The following is a 19,692-nucleotide window of genomic DNA, read 5'->3' as shown; positions in this document are numbered from 1 at the left end:
TCTAAGTATATTATGTCACTTTTTTCTGGATTGCAAAGTTTCTGCATTAAAATCAGCTGATAGCCTTATGGAGTTTCCCTTGTAAGTAACTGTTTCCTCTTGTTGCTTTAAAATTCTCTCTTCATCACTAGTATTTAGCATTTTAATTATTATGTGTCTTGGTGAGGACCTTCTTAGGATTGATTTTATTGGGGGCTCTCTGTGCCCCCAATAAGATCTGGATATCTGTTTCCTTCCTCACATTAGGGAAATTTTCAGCTATTGTTTCTTCAAATAAACTTTCTACCCCCTTTTTTCTATCTTCTTCTGGAATCTCAATAATGTGAATGAGGAGATCACTGAGTTCCCTTAACCTATTCTCACTTCTTATCCTTTTTAATTTCCCCAGTTTTTCTCTGTTGCTTTCCAGTACCCAACCTTCCAGATTACTCATCCATTCTTCCACTTCTTCTAATCTACTATGTATTACATCTAGTGTTTTTTTATTTATTAAGTTCTTCATCTGTGATTGGTTCTTTTTTATATTTCTTTCTCTTTGTTGAGAGTCTCACTGAGATTCTCCACTCTTTTCTTAAGTCCAGTAAGTATCTTTATGACCATTACTTTGAATTCTCTATCAGGCATATATCTCCATTTCATTTAGCTCTTTTGCTGTGACTTTTGTCCTGTGTTTTTTTTTTTTTTTTTTTTTTTTTCCATTTGGGTTGTATACTTTGTCTCTTCATTTTATCTAACTCTGTGTCTGTTTCTCTGCATTAGGAAATTCAGCCATGTCTCCTACTTTTCAAAGTAGTGGCATTATGAAGAAGAGGTCCTGTTAGTGCCCTGCAGTACAGTGTCCCACTCACTAGAAACTGGTGCTTCATGGGAATCTCTTATGTGTGTTGCACCCACCCCATTCTGGTGGTTGAGCCACATTCACCTTCAGTCCAGCTGGCTGCAATAGCCATCTTTGCCTGTTGTGGGCAGAGTTTGTTTCCTATATTGTTAAGGGGCCTATATGGGACCACCTTGGGTATGAAGTTGGGTGGTGTCAGCAGACAGATCAGATGCTGCCCTCAGTCTGCTGGAATGCACCTACCTGGAGGGTGTACTCCCTGCATTGTCCCCTGAGAGGCTATCACTGATGTAGGGACTGAAGTCAGACGAGATGTCTGTCCACAGTCCACTGCTGGGGCTGCATTGGAGCTGGTGTGTGTGGTTATCTTCTCCTCTCTCCAGGACAAGACTCACTTTGGAATTGTGGTGGCTACTATGGGGGCTATTTGCAGAAAGAGACATGTCAGCTACTTTGGAGGGACTCCTGCCAAGTGGGATAGTTTGAGTAGGGCAGCGGAAGAACTTTGGGATAGGGTGCACATTGTTAGCGAGTTAGGTGGTGTGTTCATGTTGGTTCCTATAGGTGGGTGCATGTCTAGACTCGATGTAGAGGAGGGAGATGGTACATCAGCTCTTTTGTTCTTGGGGATCTTCTGGAGAAGTCCCCTAAAGATCTTTCCCCCTCTAATACACATTCTGAGATTAAATCGCCTTCCCATTTACTCCAGGTATTTTTTCCAACATCTGCTTCTATGCTGTATCTCAGCAAGATTGTTACACCATCTCTTTAAGGGCAGGCACTCAGTATTCTATTCCCTCCGGCTTTCCCAGAGCCAAACTTGCTGATTTTTAAAGTTCCCACTGTTAAGCCCCACTGATTGCAAGAACTAACAAAGTTAGTCCTCTCTGGCTTTCAAAGCCAAATGCTACGGGGAGTCATATTCCCAGAGCAGGTCCCCTGTATCTGGCAGTGTGGTGTGGACCTTCCTCTCCTTTCTTCATACCTATGATGTCCCTTCCATTTGTGGTTGATCTCACTGGTTAATTGTCCCCTCCCTACTGGTTAGTTTGATTCCCATCTGAGACTCTACCTTTCCTACTACTTTTCTTTCCCATGTGGTTTCCTCTCTATGATTAACTATGGAGAGTCTGTTCTGCCAGTCTTATTTTGGGTTAGTTGCACTGATGTGTCTGTTATCTAGGTGTATCTGTGGGACAAGATAAGCTTAGGCTCCTCCTACTCTGTCATCTTCCCAGGCTTCCTTGGCAATTGTTATTAATAAAGAAGGTCTTATTTATTGGAGCCTTTCTAATGAGTGTGAAGTACCTCACTTATGCTTTTAGTTAACACTTCCTTAATGCTGAGCTTTCATTTATGTACTTATTAGCCATTTGTATGTCTTTGGTGAAATGTCTATTCTTATTTTCTGCCCATGTTCTGATTGGGTTGTCTTATTAATGAGTGTAACAGTTCTTTTTTTTTTTTTAATTTTTTATTTATCAGAGAGAGAAGGCGTGCACACACAAGCAGGCAGAGTGGCAGGCAGAGGCAGAGAGAGAAGCAGGCTCCCCGCTGAGCAAGGAGCTTGATGCGGGACTCGATCCCAGGACCCTGGGATCAGGACCTGAGTTGAAGGCAGCGGCTTAACCGACTGAGCCACCCAAGCATCCCAGTTCTTTTAAATTCTAGATACAAGTTCTTTATCAGATATGTGTCCTGAAAACATTTCCTTTCAGTCTATTGTCTTTTCTTTCAGTTCTGTTTAAGTGCAAATGTTTATTTCCTAGGTCTAGTTTATCAATTAAAAATTTTTATGAACCTTTCTTTTGATATCACACCTAAGAAGTCATTGCCTAACCCAAGGTCTCAAAGGGGTTCTATGTTTTTTATTTTTCTTTTTTAAAGATTTTATTTTTAAGTAATTTCTACTCCCAAAATGGTGCTCAAACTCTTGACCTCAGGATCTAGAGTCCCATGCTCTTCTGACTGAGCCAGCCAGGTGCCTCAGGGTTCTGTGTTTTCTAAAGTTTGTAACAGCTCTTATGTTTAGGTCTGATCTGTTTTTAGTGAATTTTTGTTTACAGTATGAGGTATGCATTTAAATTTGTCCTTCTGTCACATGTGTATATAAAATTGTCCTAACACCATTTATTGAAGAATCCCTCAATGAATTGCCTTACCACTTTCTCAAAGGATAATTAACTATAAATGTAAGGATTTATTTCTGGACTCTTAATTTTTTTTAAAAGATTTTATTTATTTGAGAGAGAGAGAGAGCACAAGCAGGGGGAGCAGTAGAGGGAGAGGGAGAAGCGGGCTCCCCGCCAAACAGGGAGCCTGATGTGGGACTTGATCCCAGGACCCCGGATCATGACCTGAGCTAAAGGCAGATGCTTAACCATCTAAGCCACCCAGGCACCCTCTGGACTCTTAATTTTGTTCATTGATCTGTGTATCTGGGCATACCAATACAACACGGTCTTGAAAATTATAATTTTATAACAAGTTCTGACATTGGAAAGTGAATGTACCCGTTCTTGTTTTTCCAAATTATTTTGGCTATTGTAGAGGTTTTGTCCACATATTTAAAATTTATTTTTTCATAACCAGTTTTTCTAAATTTTGTTTTATGGAAGTTAAAAGTTCCTTTACCCTTGAATTTAACTCTTTAAATTCCAAAAAGAATAGGTACTTCTGAAAATTTTTGCTTTTAATAGTTTCAAGTTTTTATTTATTTATTTATTTATTTATTTATTTTTTAAATTTTATTTATTTATTTGAAAGACAGAGATCACAAGTAGGCAGAGAGGCAGGCAGAGACAGAGAGAGAGGGAAGCAGGCTTCCTGCGGAGCAGGGAGCCCGATGCGGGGCTCGATCCCAGGACCCTGAGATCATGACCCGAGCCAAAGGCAGCAGCCCAAACCACTGAGCCACCCAGGCGCCCCTCAAGTTTTTATTTAAATTCTAGTTAACATATAGTGTAATATTAGTTTCAGTAGAATGCAGTGATTCATCACCTACATATAGCACCCAGTGCTCATCACCACAAGTGCTCTCCTGAATACTCATCACCCATTTACCCTATCCCACCGCTCACCTCCCCAGTAGTCCTGTTTGTTCTCTATAGTTAAAGAATATGTTTATGGTTTGCATCTTTTTTCCCCATGTTCATCTGTTTTCTCTTAAATTACTGAGTGAAATCACTTGGTAGTTGTCTTTCTCGGATTTGTTTCACTTAGCATATACTCCATCCATTTCACTACAAATGTCAAGATTTCATTCTCTTTTATGGTTTATATGGATGCTTAACCAACTTTGCTACCCAAATACCCCATATACCACCTCTTCTTTATCCATTCATCAACGGACATGTGGGGTCTTTCCATAATTTGGCTATTGTGTTGATAATGCTGCTATAAGCTTCAGGGTGCATGTATCCCCTCTGGGTCACTATTTTTGTATCCTTTGTGTAAATACCTAGTAGACAATTGATCGGTCATAAGGTAGTTCTAGTTATAACTTTTTGAGGAAATTCCGTATTATTTTCCAGGGTGGCTGTACCAGTTTGCATTCTCACCAACAGTGTAAGGTTTCCCTTTCTCCACATCCTTGCCAAAATCTGTTGTTTCCTTTGTTGTTATTTTTAGCCATTCTGACTGGTGTGAAGTGATATCTTATTGTAGTTTTGATTCATTACGTCCCTGATTTTGAGCACCTTTTCACGTGTCTGTTGGCCATGTGTGTATCTTCTTTGGAAAAATGTCTATTCATGTCTTCTGCCCATTTCTTAACAGGATTACTTTTTTGAAGGGGTGTTGAGTTGTGTAAGTTCTTTATAAATTTTGGATACTAACTGTTTATCAGATGTATCATTTGCAAGTATCTTTGCGCCTTCCAAAGGCTGCCTTGTAGTTTTGTTGTTTCCTTCTCTGTGTAGCACCTTTTTATTTTGATGAAGTCCCAATAATTCATTTTCACTTCTGTTTCCCTTGCCTGTGGAGATGTACCTGGTAAGTTGCTACAGCTGATGTCAACGAGGTTGTTGCCTGTGTTCTCTAGGACTTTGATGGTTTCCTGTCTCACATTTAGGTCTTTCATTCATTTTGAGTTTATTTTTGTATATGGTTTAAAAAGGTTCTCCAGTTTCATTCTTTTGTATGTTGATGTCCAGTTTTCCCAACACCATTTCCTGAAAGACTTTTTCCCATTGGATATTCTCTCCTGCTTTGTCAAAGATTAGTTGACTGTAGAATTGTGTGGCCATTTCTGGGTTTTCTATTCTGTTTCATTGATCTATGTGTGTTTGTGTCACTACCATACTGTCTTATCACTACAGCTTTGTAATCTAGTCTGGAATTGTGATGTCACCAGCTTTGCTTTTCAACATTCCTTTGGCTATTTAGGGTCTTTCATGGTTCCATACAAATTTTAGAATTGTTTGTTCTAGCACTGTGAAAAATGCTGGTCGTGTTTTGTTAGGGATTGCTTTAAATGTGTAGACTGCTTTGGGTTATACAGACATTTTAACAATATTTTTCCTGCCACTTTACTGAATTCATGCATCAGTTCTAGTAATTTTTTGGTCTTTTTACATTTTCTACAGAATATCATGTCCTCTTATTTTTTCTATTTTCTTATTTATTTATTTATTTGACAGAGAGAGAGATCACAAGTAGGCAGAGAGGCAGGCAGAGAGAGAGAGAGGAGGAAGCAGGCTCCCTGCTGAGCAGAGAGCCCAATGCGGGACTCGATCCCAGGACCCTGAGATCATGACCTGAGCCAAAGGCAGCGGCTTTACCCACTGAGCCACCCAGGCTCCCCTATTTTTTCTATTTTCTAAATTGCATTGTACTCAGAGGTGTCCTATTAAAAAAACTTGACAAAAATGTGTGCTCTATTAGGGCACAGAGATCTACCTTTTGTCTATTACATCTTCCTTCCTTTCTTCCTCCCTCCCCCCACTTTCTTTTTTTTGAGAGTGCACGAGAATGGGGAGGGCCAGAGGAAGAGGGAGAGAGCATGGAGTTCAACATGGGGCTTGATCTTATGACTCAGATCATGACCTGAGCCAAAATCGAGTTGGACACTTAACTGACTGAGCCACCCAGTTGCCATTCTATTATATAAATCTTATTAAAATGTTTTATTAAATACTCTACATCTTTGACTTAACAATGAGTTGAATTCTGACATTATAATAAAAACTCGTCAACCTGATTTTTCAGGATTTTTTATTTTCATAGTGAGACTATTTTGGTATGTACATACAAGTTTAGAATTATGAGTTAACTCTATTTGTATTAATGTTCTGTTCTTAAATTTTGTCGCAGTGTCTATTTTAATATTAATATAGCTATTTCAGGTTTCCTTTGATTAGTATCTTCCCAGTCTATTCCATCTTTTAATTTTCAACATGCCTGACTTTTTGCTTTTGGTATGTGCCTTGTAATCAGGATATAGTTGGATTTAAAAAAATAAAAAATGACCCTATGTCTTTTAACTAGAGAACTCCATCCATTGCCATTGAGATATTTATTCTACCATCTTGTTTTCTTCTATAAAGACTTAAAAAATCTAATTTTCTCTCGTGTCTTCCACCCTCCGACACTCACCCTTAACACTGACTCTATATCCACCCCCCTCGGAATTTATATATTAGTAATGGAGCTATTTATTACTTACTATTTCTACTAAACTCTCTTTTGGAGATTAATTCTTATTTCTAGAGCAATGGAGAAAGACAAAATATATTCTGGCTTTTAGAAGATTCTTCCTAGCTATAGAACATTCTACAGTTTTAGCATATACTACATATTTGAATATATTAATATAAACTACCTAGTAAAATGTTTAGAAATAAAAATGGTTTTTATGCTCTAAACTTTTCCAGCCTACTATTTGAGGTTTTCTTCTGAATATAAGCCCAACACAAAAAACATTGCCAATTATCTCAACACAACTATTTATCACAGGTCAAGAGATTTATTTTTTAAGAGGCTTTATATAAAGTGTCAAAAAAGAACTTTTCATTTAAAGCATACCACAGTAGACCAATTTGTTTAAAATGGAAAGTTTATTTGCTCAGTACACCAAATAGGATGCAAGCACTGTCATGACAAGTACACAGAAATATGCAGATCGACAGAAAACAGTCACTTAAATGAAGGGAAACCTTTTTAAATGTTATGACAACATACTCCCAAGAATCTTTTCTTCAGTTAATTTAACTATACATTTTCAATAAAATAAAGGGTAATGGATTAAGTGGAAGTTAGCTTGTGAATTTTTCTTAAAAATAAAACTCCAACTCTACCAATCCATGCCAGTTAAACACTATAACTAAAATTTCCAAGTAAGTGCAAAAGGCAATGAAGGAGTTAGTTACCTTTTTTGCTTGAACAGTCCAGAGGAAAATGGTTACTACAAATACAGCAGGCAAACTGTTAAGACTGACCGATCTAGAACATAGTGTTGTACTAAATTTCAGTCTCAAATTGTGCTAAATTGCTCATCATTAGTATGGCACATTTTGGTCCATGATAATGTTTAATGCCAAGACAGATCCCAATTTGTTACAGAAACACATACATTACTGTTGCTTTTTTTGTTTTGTTTTTAAATATATATATTTTAAAAAGCCAGGTATACTTCCACATACAAAGGCAGGTTTTTCCCAGGAGGAATTTACAGGAAGTAGTCGGGGGTGCGCCGGGTAACATGAGGCTCTCCACGACGAGGTGCTGGGTCAAACTGAAGGCTATAAATGGCAAAGAAGCAAGCAAGTAGTTAAAGGATTTGAATTTAAAAGCAAATCCAAGAATAAGACCCTGTAGAAAGAGTGGTACTGATTTCCCCACTTTTACTGTGTTTAGGACTGGAGTAACCCCGGGCAAGTCACTGCATGTGTGTTTTTCCATAAAACTAGCTCACAGAGCTACGATGAAAACTGAAGCAGACAAAATGTCTGATTCAGTGCCTGGTAGAAAAGATTTGCAGTATAATTATCAGTTGAATGAAACCTGTGAGAATGGACTTTTTTTTTTTTTTTTTTTTTTTAGTTCTAGATTTTAGAAGAAAGCATTTAGTCTTTCATGATTAAGAATGATGTTATTAGGGATGCATGGGTTGCTTGGCTGGTAAAGTGTCTGCCTTAGGCTCAGGTCATGATCCCAGGGGAGCAGTGTTGGGTTCCCCACTTGGCATGGAATCTTCTTGATCCCTTTTCTCTGCCCCTCCTGCTTATAATCTAATAAGTAAAACCTTTTTTAAAAAAATGGTATTAGCTGTGAGGTTTTTGTAGATGACCTTTATCAGGATGAGTATTTTTATTAGGAAAGTGTGCTGGATTTTGACAAATGTTTTTCCTGGCTTAACTGAGATGATCATGTGTTTTTCTGTCCAACAGTTTATTGCTTTGATTTTTCATATTTTGAACCAACTCTGTCTTCAGTTTTTAATATTCTGTTGCAGATTTTTGCAACTATAAGCATCAAGAGTATTGGTTTGTAATTTTCTTAAATTATCTTTGATTTTGGTATTAGGGAAATACAGACCTCAAAGAATACATTGGGAAATGATCCCTCCTATTCTATTCTTAGTCTCGTGAAACATTCCTGTTAATTCCTTTTTAAACTTTTAAGTCATTCCATCAGTGAAGTCAACTGGGCTTTGGGGCTTTCCTTTGTAGGAAGTTTTAAAACACTAATTCAACTTTTTCACCTGTTATAGGTCTATTCAGATTTTCTGACTCAATTTTGGCAGTTTATCTTTCTAGGAATTTGTCCATTTTATGCAAGTCACCTAGTTGGTTGCCAGACAGTTATACATTGTATTCCTTTGTAATTCTTTTTTATTTCAGTAAGGTCTACAGTGACTTTGGTAATGTACATCTTCACTGATTTTTGTTTGGCTAGTCTAGTTGAGAAGAACCAACTTCTGGCTTTGGTATTTTTTCCATTTATTTTCTCTTTATTTGGTTTGCACTGGGTTTAGGTTGTTCTTCTGTTCCTAGGGGCTTTAAAATGTAAAGTTAGGTTATGGACTTGATCTTTCTAAAATCTGATTTTTAATATAGGCACTTACAGTTATATACTTCCCTGCAAACACTGCTTTCACTGTCTCTCCTACGTCTTGGCACTTTGTGTTTTCAATTTCCCTTATGATTTATTCTTTGATTCAGGTCATTTAGGTGTATGTAAATTTCCACAGTTATACATTTTCCAGTTCCCCTTCTACTTCTGATTTCTATTTTCAATCCACTGTGTTTGGAGAACATATTTTGTAGGACTTCAATATATATATATATTTTTAAGGGGGAACAGAGGGAAAGAGAGAATCTTAAGCAGGATCCATGCCCAGTGTGGAGCCTAACATGGGGCTTGATCTCATGACCCTGAGATTATGACTTGCGCTAAAATCAAGAGCTGGATACTTAACTGACTGAGCCACCCAGACACCCCTCAGTAGTCTTAAGTTTACTGAGGCTTGGTTTATAGCCCAGCATATAGTCAATCCTAGAGAATGTTCCAAATGACAAAACTATATTCTGCCACTGTTGGGTGGAATGTCCCATAATGTTAAGTTACAGTACTTCTCAAGTCTTCTATGTCACTGGTGATCTTCTGCCTAGTTCTGTTATTGGAAGTGGCATAATAAAGTCCAACTCTTGTCAAATTGTCTATTTCTCCCTTCAATTCTGTTCATTTTTGCTCCATAGTTAAGTGTGTTGTTTGCAACTGGTATATACTCCTAATGCTTTGACTCTTTCATCACTGTGAAATGTCTTTATGTCTAATTTACAATTTTTATTTTGAAATCTGTTTTGTCTAATTATTAGTATTAACTAGTTCAAGTCATGTGGTTGCTATTAGCATGGTATATTTTTCACCTAATTTACTTTCAACCCATTTGTTTTTAATCTAAATTATACTTTCTGTAGATATATAAAGCTGGATCTTAAAAAAAAATCTAGTATTTTTGCCTTTTTGACTGTATAACTTAAACCACTCACATTTAATACGGACATGACTGGATTTATACCTGCCATTTTTTCTTTTTTTGTCTTGTTTCTTGGTTCCCACTTCAACTGCTTTTTTATTAAAAGCATATTTTCTAGTGTGCCATTTAAACTCCTTTAGTAAGTTCAGTTATTTTCTAAATTATTATTGGTTGCTTGAGAACTTAACAATACACAACTTAATTCTACTGCAGTTTATAAATTCCAGTCAATTTAGAGAAATTTACTTCGATATAATAAGTTGCTTTCCATTTCTTAATTTTTTTGCTACTGATGTTAAAATCCCCCAAATGCATTTATAGTTACTTTTTCATACAATCTCATGCCCTTAAAGAAGCTTTCATACAATCTCATGCCCTTAAAGAAGCTGAGAAAGAGCAGGTGTGTATAGATTTTGTTACATTAACTTCTCATTTTTATCTTCTTCATATTCTTCCTTTGGATTCAAGTTATTAGTTAAACACACATACACGACAGTAACTGTAAATGACAGTATAACTGCATCTTTTTAACGGATTTAAAAACCAGCTACATATAGGTACAAAAACAATATGGATGTATTTGTAGTGTAGCTGAATTTTTAAGAAATGTAACAGACAAAAGAAGAGCAAAGAAAAGCTTTCCTGGGATCACAGTCACGACTGGGAGACAAGATGACTGTGCACATATATTAGCTATACCCACACAGAAACAATTAGAGGACCATCTGGGGCATTCTTGAAAACATTCCTAAGCCACACACAGACTATGCTGGGTCAAATAGTTTGCCTCCAAAATTCATGTCGGTTCAGAACCTCAGAATGTGACACTATTTGGAAATAAAGTCTTTACAGATGTTATCAGTTAAGGTGAGGTCTTACCGGATTAGGTTGAGCCCTAAATTACTCTGGTGGTATCCTTTTCTTTTTCTTTCTTTTTTTTTTTTTTTTTTAAAGATTTTATTTATTTATTTGACAGCGGAGAGATCACAAGTAGGCAGAGAGGCAGGCAGAGAGAGAGGAAGGGAAGGAAGCAGGCTCCCTGCCGAGCAGAGAGCCCGATGTGGGACTCGATCCCAGGACCCTGAGATCATGACCTGAGCCGAAGGCAGCGGCTTAACCCACTGAGCCACCCAGGCGCCCCTCCTTTTCTTTTTCTTCTGAGAGAGAGAGAGAGAGGATGAGCAGGGAGGGGCAGAGGGAGAAGAGGAGAGAGAATCTCAAGCAAGATCCATGCTCAACATGGAGCCCAACATGGGGCTCCATCTCATGACTGAGACCATGACCTTAGTCAAAATCAAGTCAGATGCTCAACCAATTGAGCCACACAGGCACCCCATCAATGTGATGGTATCTTTATTAAAGAAGAAACAGACACACAGGGGAGAGTGCCAGGTGCAGACAGACTGGGGTGATGATTGCAGGAGCCACCAGAAGCTAGAGAGAGGCAAGAAAAGATTCTTCTCTAGAGCCTTTACAAGAAACATCACCCTGCCAAAACCTTGATTTCAAACTTGTAGCCTTCACAAATGTGAGAATAAATTCCGTTAAGGCACCCACTTTGTGGTACTTTGTTAGAGCAGCCCTAGGAAACTGAAACATAGATTAATCAACAAAAGGTTATATAACCCTCAATGATACCAGGGGTTTAAACACAATCTCTAACCAAATACTGATCAAGTTACTCGGACCCAGGAGCAACTCCTAGGACGCCAGGCTTAAAAACCCAGGCACATCCATCTCTGATGGTCTGGAAAATGACATTATGTGCATCCTTAAGGCTGCACCCTCTAAGGACTAATCAAACAAGGAAAATCCAAGGTACTAGTATGCTTCGTTGAATTGTGAGCCAAAATCTGTATTCTTTCTACTCTGATAGCAACTTCTAGCCATGTATGGTCCCAGTAGGTTCACTGGATTAGCGTGAGCCCTAAAATTTCAGTGACCAAGGGGGCTGGAGCACAACCTCTGACCAGTCAAAGTGGCTTATGCCCACCCAGAGGGAACCTCTAAATAAATCTGTTGTTTAGTTAACAAAGGTTTAAAGATTAGGGGGCCTGGGTGGCTCAGTGGGTTAAAGCCTCTGCTTTCGGCTCAGGTCGTGATCCCAGGATCCTGGGATCAAGCCCCTTGTCAGGCTCTCGCTCAGCAGGGAGCCTGCTTTCCTTCCTCTCTCTCTCTGCCTACTTGTGATCTCTGTCAAATAAATTAAAAAAAAAAAATTAACAAAGGTTTAAAGATTAAACCCAGGAAAAAAGTCTGAGCAGGTCCCAGAGTAGAATGACTGTGAAGCAGTTTCTGTACACGGGATCTGGAAAGACGGGGAGGGAACAGGTTATACTGAGCCCAATCCACAGATTCTGGCTATTACTGAGATTTAGTGTATTTTCTAGTTTGTGTTTCTCTATGGGCTGTATGCATTTCAGACAATATTTATTTAAGACAATAATTATTTAGGGCGCCTGGGTGGCTCAGTGGGTTAAGCCACTGCCTTCGGCTCAGGTCATGATCTCAGAGTCCTGGGATCGAGTCCCGCATTGGGCTATCTGCTCAGCGGGGAGCCTGCTTCCTCCTCTCTCTCTCTGCCTGCCTCTCTGCCTACTGTGATCTCTGTCAAATAAATAAATAAATTCTTAAAAAAAAAAAAAAGACAATAATTATTTAAAATAACCTTCCAGGGCGCCTGGGTGGCTCAGTGGGTTAAGCCGCTGCCTTCGGCTCAGGTCATGATCTCAGGGTCCTGGGATCGAGTCCCACATCGGGCTCTCTGCTCGGCAGGGAGCCTGCTTCCCTCTCTCTCTCTGCCTGCCTCTCCATCTACTTGTGATTTCTGTCAAATAAATAAATAAAATCTTTAAAAAAAAAATATATATATATATAACCTTCCAGGTAAATAACTGTTTCTGCTGGGGAAAGGGTTTGCCACATTCCTCATTCCACTATTCCAGAAGCAGAAATCCTCCAATTTTAGTAACTGCGTTTAAAATTTTCTTTCTAGGGACGCCTGGGTGGCTCAGTTGGTTAAGCAGCTGCCTTCGGCTCGGGTCATGATCCCAGCATCCTGGGATCGAGTCCCACATCCGGCTCCTTGCTCGGCAGGGAGCCTGCTTCTCCCTCTGCCTCTGCCTGCCATTCTGTCTGCCTGTGCTCGCTCTCTCCCCCTCTCTCTCTGATAAATAAATTAAAAAAAAAAATCTTAAAAAAAAAAAAATTTCTTTCTAAAAGCCATTACATATAACTTAAACAATTTTCAGTTACTTACAAGGAGTATTTTAAAGTGTCATCTAATTCCATGATAGCAGCCTGGTTCCCACAACGGTAACAGTAATTGGGCGCACTGAAAATAGTAACCACATTCCGATCATGACACCAATTGTATCCCTGCAATGTTTAAAAAAACAAAACAAAACACAAAACAACATTTCACTATGAAATTGTAATCTTGACATGGGTCAGTTTAGAAAACTAAATTCAAAAATTCCAAATATTGTTGGTGGCAATGTAGTCTTCTCTGCTCCCTTATAGGGTATCCATCCTTAACACTGTGTACCCGCACGGAACACTGCAGTGCACTGCTGGGCCAGGGTACTGTGGTGGGAGCTCGGGAACGGTGCTCTTCCACTGACATCTATGCTTCGGCTCTTGGCTCAGGTACATATTAAAATTTCTTCCACAAAGATGGAAGATTTCTTACTTTTCCTTGAGTTACTGCTTTATATATTTTGAATCTATTACTAGGTAAACACAAACTCAGAACTGTTTCTTCCCTAGCCAACTGGGCCAGTTTCCATCAGTAAAGACCTCTTATTTCTATATGCATTTTTTATTTCAGAGGCTGTTCTGATACACATTATTAGCTGTATTTTGGATAATTATCTAACTGATATACCAACATACCATTTTCCCTCTACTTCTCGTCTATAGTGCCATTGTTTTATTTTTATTTATTTTTTCATTATGTTTTAGATTCATCCCAAGTAGCAGCTGAATTCTGATTATCTAATTCAGAGTCTCAGTATTTTAGGGAAGTAAAAAATTTTAACTATTCACATTTCTTATGATTATTGATATAATTAGGTTTATCTTTACCATATGAATTTATATTCCTTATTAATAACCATGTTCTCACTCTTCCTTCTCTCACTGTTTTCTCTAACATCTTGAAGTCACTCCCTGATTTAAAAGAATAAAATTCAGGAGCGCCTGGGTGGCTCAGTCCTTAAGCGTCTGACTTCAGCTCAGGTCATGATCCTAGGGTCCTGGGATTGAGCTCTGCCATCAGGCACCCCGCTCTGCGGGAAGTCTGCTTCTCCCTCTCTAATTCCCCCTGATTGTGTTTCTTCTCTTGCTGTCTCTCTGTCAAACAAATAAAATCTTTTAAAAAATTATTTATTTATTTATTTGACGAGAGAAACAGACAGATAGACAGTGAGAGAAGGAACATGGCAGGGGGAGAGGGAGAAGCAGGCTTCCTGTTGAGCAGGGAGCCTGACTGGGGTTTGATCCCAGGACATGACTTGAGCCAAAAACAGATGCTTAACAGCTGAGCCACCCAGGCGCCCCAATAAATTAAAAATCTTAAAAAGAGAGGAAAAAAAAAAGAAAAAGAAACGTGGAGGAGGGGAAGCTGGAAGACAGAGACAGAACAGTAAAGTATGAAAATATATTTGAGGAATCAATGTAGAATACAAGGGGATTTTTTTGATAATATTTTTGAAACTTTTGTCTATGTCTAAATTATTTTCCAAAGTGAGTTTTAATTTTGCTCTGGCCAACTAGTAATTTCCCCTATTTGCTGAAACCAACTCAATTTTTTCTCATTTCATTTAGGTAATAGGGAGGAATGTTTCACAAAGCCTTTTTACAGAGATATATACTTATTTGAAATAAAGATCCTCATCCCCTAGGAAAAAGACATACCTCCATTACAAGTTGGTGAGCTCGAGAAACCAGTGTGAGACCATTGGCATGGTTAAATGTTTCAGAAATGTCCTGTCCAAATGTGTAGCCAGCACCACGTGGTGAGATACCCCATCCACCACGATCATCTGGATCTGACCACAACAGATCACACATTGGGCCCTGGCCAAGAAAATTAAGTACATGTTATAAATTACTAACAGTCAAATTGAACTAATTTAGCTTTACCATAATGTGATTATATTTCTTTCTTTTTAAAATTGAAACTAAGTTTACCTCATGTGGAACTTCTTGTAAACGATCCAAAGCTCTTATATGATCCAGTGTATCTATGGATGGAGAGAGGCCACCGTGGAGGCAGAATATCTGTTTGTGAATAAAAAAAAAAGGCTTTATTAAATGCTGAAAGTTAATGGAGAGTAAAAAACTAATGGTTACAAAATGTAAATCCTAATAGATTTGCTTTACAAAATGAAGTTTAATAATTTTCACTGTTGAGGTGGATCAGTGGATTAATAAGCCTCTGCCTTTGGCTCAGGTCATGATCTCAGAGTCCTGGGATTGAGCCCTGCATCGGGCTCTCTGCTCAGTGGGGAGCATGCTTCCACCCCTCTCTGCCTACTTGTGATCTCTCTTTCTCTGTCAAATAAATAAATAAATTCTTAAAAAAAAATATCACTGTGGAAAATTTATAAAATACAATGAAAAAGGAAACAAAAATCACATTATTAGAGAAAGCTACCAATACTTTAAAATACTTTTGTCCTTATAATCCTAATACTTTGTGTAGTGTTTTCCCCCTTCTCTAGTGAATGGGATCTCTATTCTTGTGACTCAGCATTACACTTTTTGCTAACATATAGAGTTTTTTTGTTTCTCTAACAGCAAGGACACTACCAATCCTATTATTGGTTCCAACACTTTTTCAGCTTTCTTAAAGAGTTCTCTGAGTACATAAATCATGTTGTTAGCAAAAATATTTATTAGCTTCTCAATGTTTATACCTTTTAATTCTTTTTAATGCTCAGTGCACTGGCTAGGATTTCTAAAACAAAACTGAAAAATACAATTTTTGTTTGTTTTGGATAAAATATCTACTCCCAGACCTATCCTCTAGGGTTCTGATCAGAGAGAATAGTAATAAAAAGTTTTAGAGGGCATTTTTTTCCTGATTTTGATGAGGTTTCTGATGTTTTGCTGATTAAGTACAGTCAGTATAAGTTTCCTTATTCAATTAATGTTATCTTATTTTACTACTTAATTAGTTTTATTTATTTATTTTTATTTTTTTTTTTTTTTAGTTTTATTTTTTTGGTGCTTGCCATGTCTGGTTTAGTGAGATGATACTTTTGAAGCTCTCCATTCCTAAGCTCTAGAACATAAATTATGCATGTTCCTTAAAGTTTTGGTAGAATTTGCCCATAAAACTATCCAGACCTGATTACTTTTCCAATTTTTTCTAAGTTTGGTAGTCTATTTACATGGGCTTAATTTCCTCAAAAACTATTTTGCTGTATTAAATTTCACCTTTTCAAATATAATAAAGCTGTGCCCTGTTACTGTGATATGTAAGCAGATCCATATTGATGGTAACGCCTTATTTCTCATTCCTAGTGATTTTTTGGTTTCCATTTGTGCTTTTTTAAAGATTTATTTATTTGGGGGGGGGGGGCGTGCAGAGTGACAAAATCCTGAAGCAGATTCCCTACTGAGCTGGGAACTGACTTGGGGACTTGATCCCAGGATCCTGAGATCATGACCTGAGCTGAAATCAAGAGATAGATACATGTTTAAACAACTGAGCCACCCAGGCACCCCTCCACGTCTGCTTTTATCTTTAATCCTTTAAGTTTATTTTACTATGGCTATTTACTTAAGTTTATTTATTTATTATAAACTTTATTTATAATTTATAAATTTATTTATACATAAACTATTTATTATAAACTTAAGTTTATTTACTATGGCCATTCATTGAGTTCAATATTTCACATTTCCTTTAATTTTTTTTTTTTTTTTTTACAAAATGAAATGTGAGATTATGTATTTCCTTGCATTTCACCCCTGTTTACATCCAAAACTTTTGGTCTACATTGTACTTCCACTGTCATTTAGAAATAATTTGTGAACTCTTAAAGTCCACACTGTTTTCTTTCATTTTAGCCAAGTCTAGGCAAAATATTGTTCTTTAAAATTAATTATTGCAGTGTCCAATACCATGGCTGAGAAAATGTGGACTGTCAGGGCCACACAGTAAAGGCTATCACCAAATTCTGAGTGATCTATTATGCCCATGACAATTCTAGGCTTTTATACAGTTTAGGAATTGCAGACTTGCACCGCATGTTATTTACTGGTACTGTATGCTTCATATTTAAAGTTAAGTCAGTTCATGTTCACAGGGATTTATCTCTTAGAAACTCAAATATAGAAACTTGCACAATTTTCTTATACTTCTAATGTTTTACAGTATGTCTATAATACTCGTTACAGGTGGAAAGAAAGCATGCACTTTTTATGTAATACACATTATTGCTTGCAATTTCCATGAAAATAGGAATAAAAAGTTATTAACAGTAACCAGCCAACAATGTTTACGGATGGAGCTAGTTTTAAAGAACAGCTTTGCGTTACACCAGTATTGTACTTCAGGGTCTTAAGCATTTATTTATGATATTTATAATAGGAAAGCATATTGGCAAATTCCTTAGCAATAATATTTACACACACATCTGAGGACAACAGGGAAATCTGCTGATCACAATGTACAGAAAACTTACCCTAATTCTCTATTCTGAAATTTTAATTATAATGAAAAGAGGCAGAGAAGGCCAAGGGGATGCAGAAATGTCATGTAAATCTAAACCCTAAATTACTAATAGAAAATCTTTTCTTACTTTTATTTCTGCCCCACCCACCGTATAAGCACATATCCTACCTGTCCATCTACTAAAGCTGTAAGTGGAAGATAATCAAATAGATCTGTAAAGTATTTCCAAACATTGGCATTTCCATACTTCCGTAGGCATTCATCGTAAAAGCCATATACTTGGGTAATCTGTCGGCTTTCGTGGTTTCCTCTCAATATCGTAATGCGTTCTGGATAACGCACCTGCAGGAAAAGCAAAAGAAATTCATGATACAAAGCATATTTTTACTGGTGTTAAGCACATTAACTTCTGACCCATTTTTTAAAAAAATGGTTCTTTTGTGTGCTGTTACATTAAGTGCTAATTCTTATTCATAGTTAAACATTTTCTCATTTATTATTAACTGACCTTTGAAATATTTATAGTCCATCGTCTTCATTACTATTTATACCACCCTCACTGGAATGCTTACTAACTGATATCTATGTTATTGTAACAAAACTGTATCTGATTCTTGGTCTTTAATATCCTCTTGATCTTCAAAGGCTCACCAGTCTTCTATGTCTTTTCAGAACACTATGTCTTACTGCTGAATGGATACTGATGGCTAAAGATTTGGACCTAAGATAAATTCCCTTATATACTAATTTCTCTCTCCCCTTTTCTTATTTCCCACAGAAAGACTGTATTTGCTAACAAAAACAGGCCTTTGTCAAATTTGAGCAAGACTTCAAATGTATTTAGTCTCCTTTTCACAACAAAACAGAGAGACATACCTTACAGCATACTATTTGGTCAGGAATGTGTTTGGTAAGAATTCTGTAAACCAAATTAATCTAAAAGTTGCAAATGCATATTTCAGTTTATATGTATTAACTATCCATTATGTGCCCAACATTAAGCTCACGTTTAAAGTTAGGTACCAGGTCTACATAAATGTAATAATACATGACTTCTGTTTAGGGATTCATCTCATCAAGGAGATAGGAGACATAAATAATACAAGGTAAAAAGCCACTATGTGATATATGTAAGGGGTGGGAAATTAAGTTTCTCAGTAATTCAGAGTAAAAGGAATAACGCCAAAGTGGTTGAAGGCTTCAAGAAAGATGTAGGGTTTAAGTAAGTCTTGGCAGAAGAGGTAAGAAGTCAGAGTAACCTTATGGGGAAATCAGATGGAAATAATGAAGACAGGCAGAGCACTGAAACTCTGATCAGAGATACAGAGTTTATGCTACCAAATACTGACAGGCAAATTCAGGCTACACTACAACGGGCCAGCCAAGCAGTCTGAGCTACCAGCAACATGGAATCTCTGAAGAGTTTGGGGACAGAAGAGTAGTAAGAAGTGTTAAATAACAGAGATTTAATCTTGAAGCATACGTAAGGCAGATTTGGAGGAATCAGCAACATTAGCTCCCATACTTTTACAGTAACTGAAGCTGTGAAGTGATTGTAGACATAATTGTGTGATAGAGAAAAACAGACACAGGAATAACAGACTTCTCAAGGCAAGAATTAAATTGACTATATATGAGGGAAACCTACGGAAAAGATGGTTCCAAGACTTCAGCTGTGGATTATCTAAGGGAATGATTTACCAGAATTACGCAGACACACTGAATGTATAATTTTCATTTCTCTCTCTTTTCTAAGATGTAAAACCAACTATTATATTTCAAGGGGCTGTAAACTGAATAGATCATAAAATATAACAGATGATATGCAATACTGCCATCCTCGCCTTTTGGAAGTTTAAAGCTTGAAAAAAAAAGTAAAATTGAATTTCATTAATCATACCTTTAATGCCACAAGAAGAGTCACAGTCTCCACTGAGTAATAGCCTCTGTCTACATAGTCGCCCATGAATAGATAGTTTGTATCTGGTGATTTCCCACCAATTCTAAAGAGTTCCATAAGATCATGGAATTGACCATGCACATCTCCACACACTGTAACAGGACAACGCACCTCTTGCACATTTGACTCTTTTGTTAAAATTTCCTTAGCCTGTTTAAAAAAAAAAAAAAAAAAAGAAATCATTAAAAGCAACATTTCTTGCACAGTAAAAGAAAAGCCTGGGAAAA

General features: G+C 37.3%; 1 protein-coding gene and 1 long non-coding RNA gene across 2 annotated transcripts in view; one reads left to right on the top strand and one right to left on the bottom strand.

Moving 5' to 3' along the window:
• Positions 1 to 18,884, top strand: part of LOC309855134 — a 30,549-nt gene extending 11,665 nt beyond the window's left edge. Inside the window, exons 2-3 of the long non-coding RNA XR_014306634.1 lie at positions 13,341 to 13,466; positions 18,284 to 18,884. This is a non-coding gene — a long non-coding RNA (uncharacterized lncRNA). The remainder of the gene's footprint in view (positions 1 to 13,340; positions 13,467 to 18,283) is intronic.
• Positions 6,876 to 19,692, bottom strand: part of PPP2CB (protein phosphatase 2 catalytic subunit beta) — a 37,041-nt gene continuing 24,224 nt past the window's right edge. The window contains exons 2-7 of the mRNA XM_082715112.1: positions 19,406 to 19,615; positions 17,674 to 17,847; positions 15,012 to 15,101; positions 14,736 to 14,897; positions 13,078 to 13,196; positions 6,876 to 7,578 (exon numbers count right to left, since the gene is read on the bottom strand). Coding sequence (XP_082571238.1) covers positions 7,506 to 7,578; positions 13,078 to 13,196; positions 14,736 to 14,897; positions 15,012 to 15,101; positions 17,674 to 17,847; positions 19,406 to 19,615 — 828 coding nt within the window. The 3' untranslated portion in view covers positions 6,876 to 7,505. The remainder of the gene's footprint in view (positions 7,579 to 13,077; positions 13,197 to 14,735; positions 14,898 to 15,011; positions 15,102 to 17,673; positions 17,848 to 19,405; positions 19,616 to 19,692) is intronic.

Source organism: Mustela nivalis (assembly GCF_964662115.1).
Source record: "Mustela nivalis genome assembly, chromosome: 20".
NCBI classification, from domain to species: Eukaryota; Metazoa; Chordata; class Mammalia; order Carnivora; family Mustelidae; genus Mustela; species Mustela nivalis.
The sequence above is the reverse complement of the archived record's forward strand: the minus strand, read 5'-3'. Positions and strand labels throughout refer to the sequence as shown.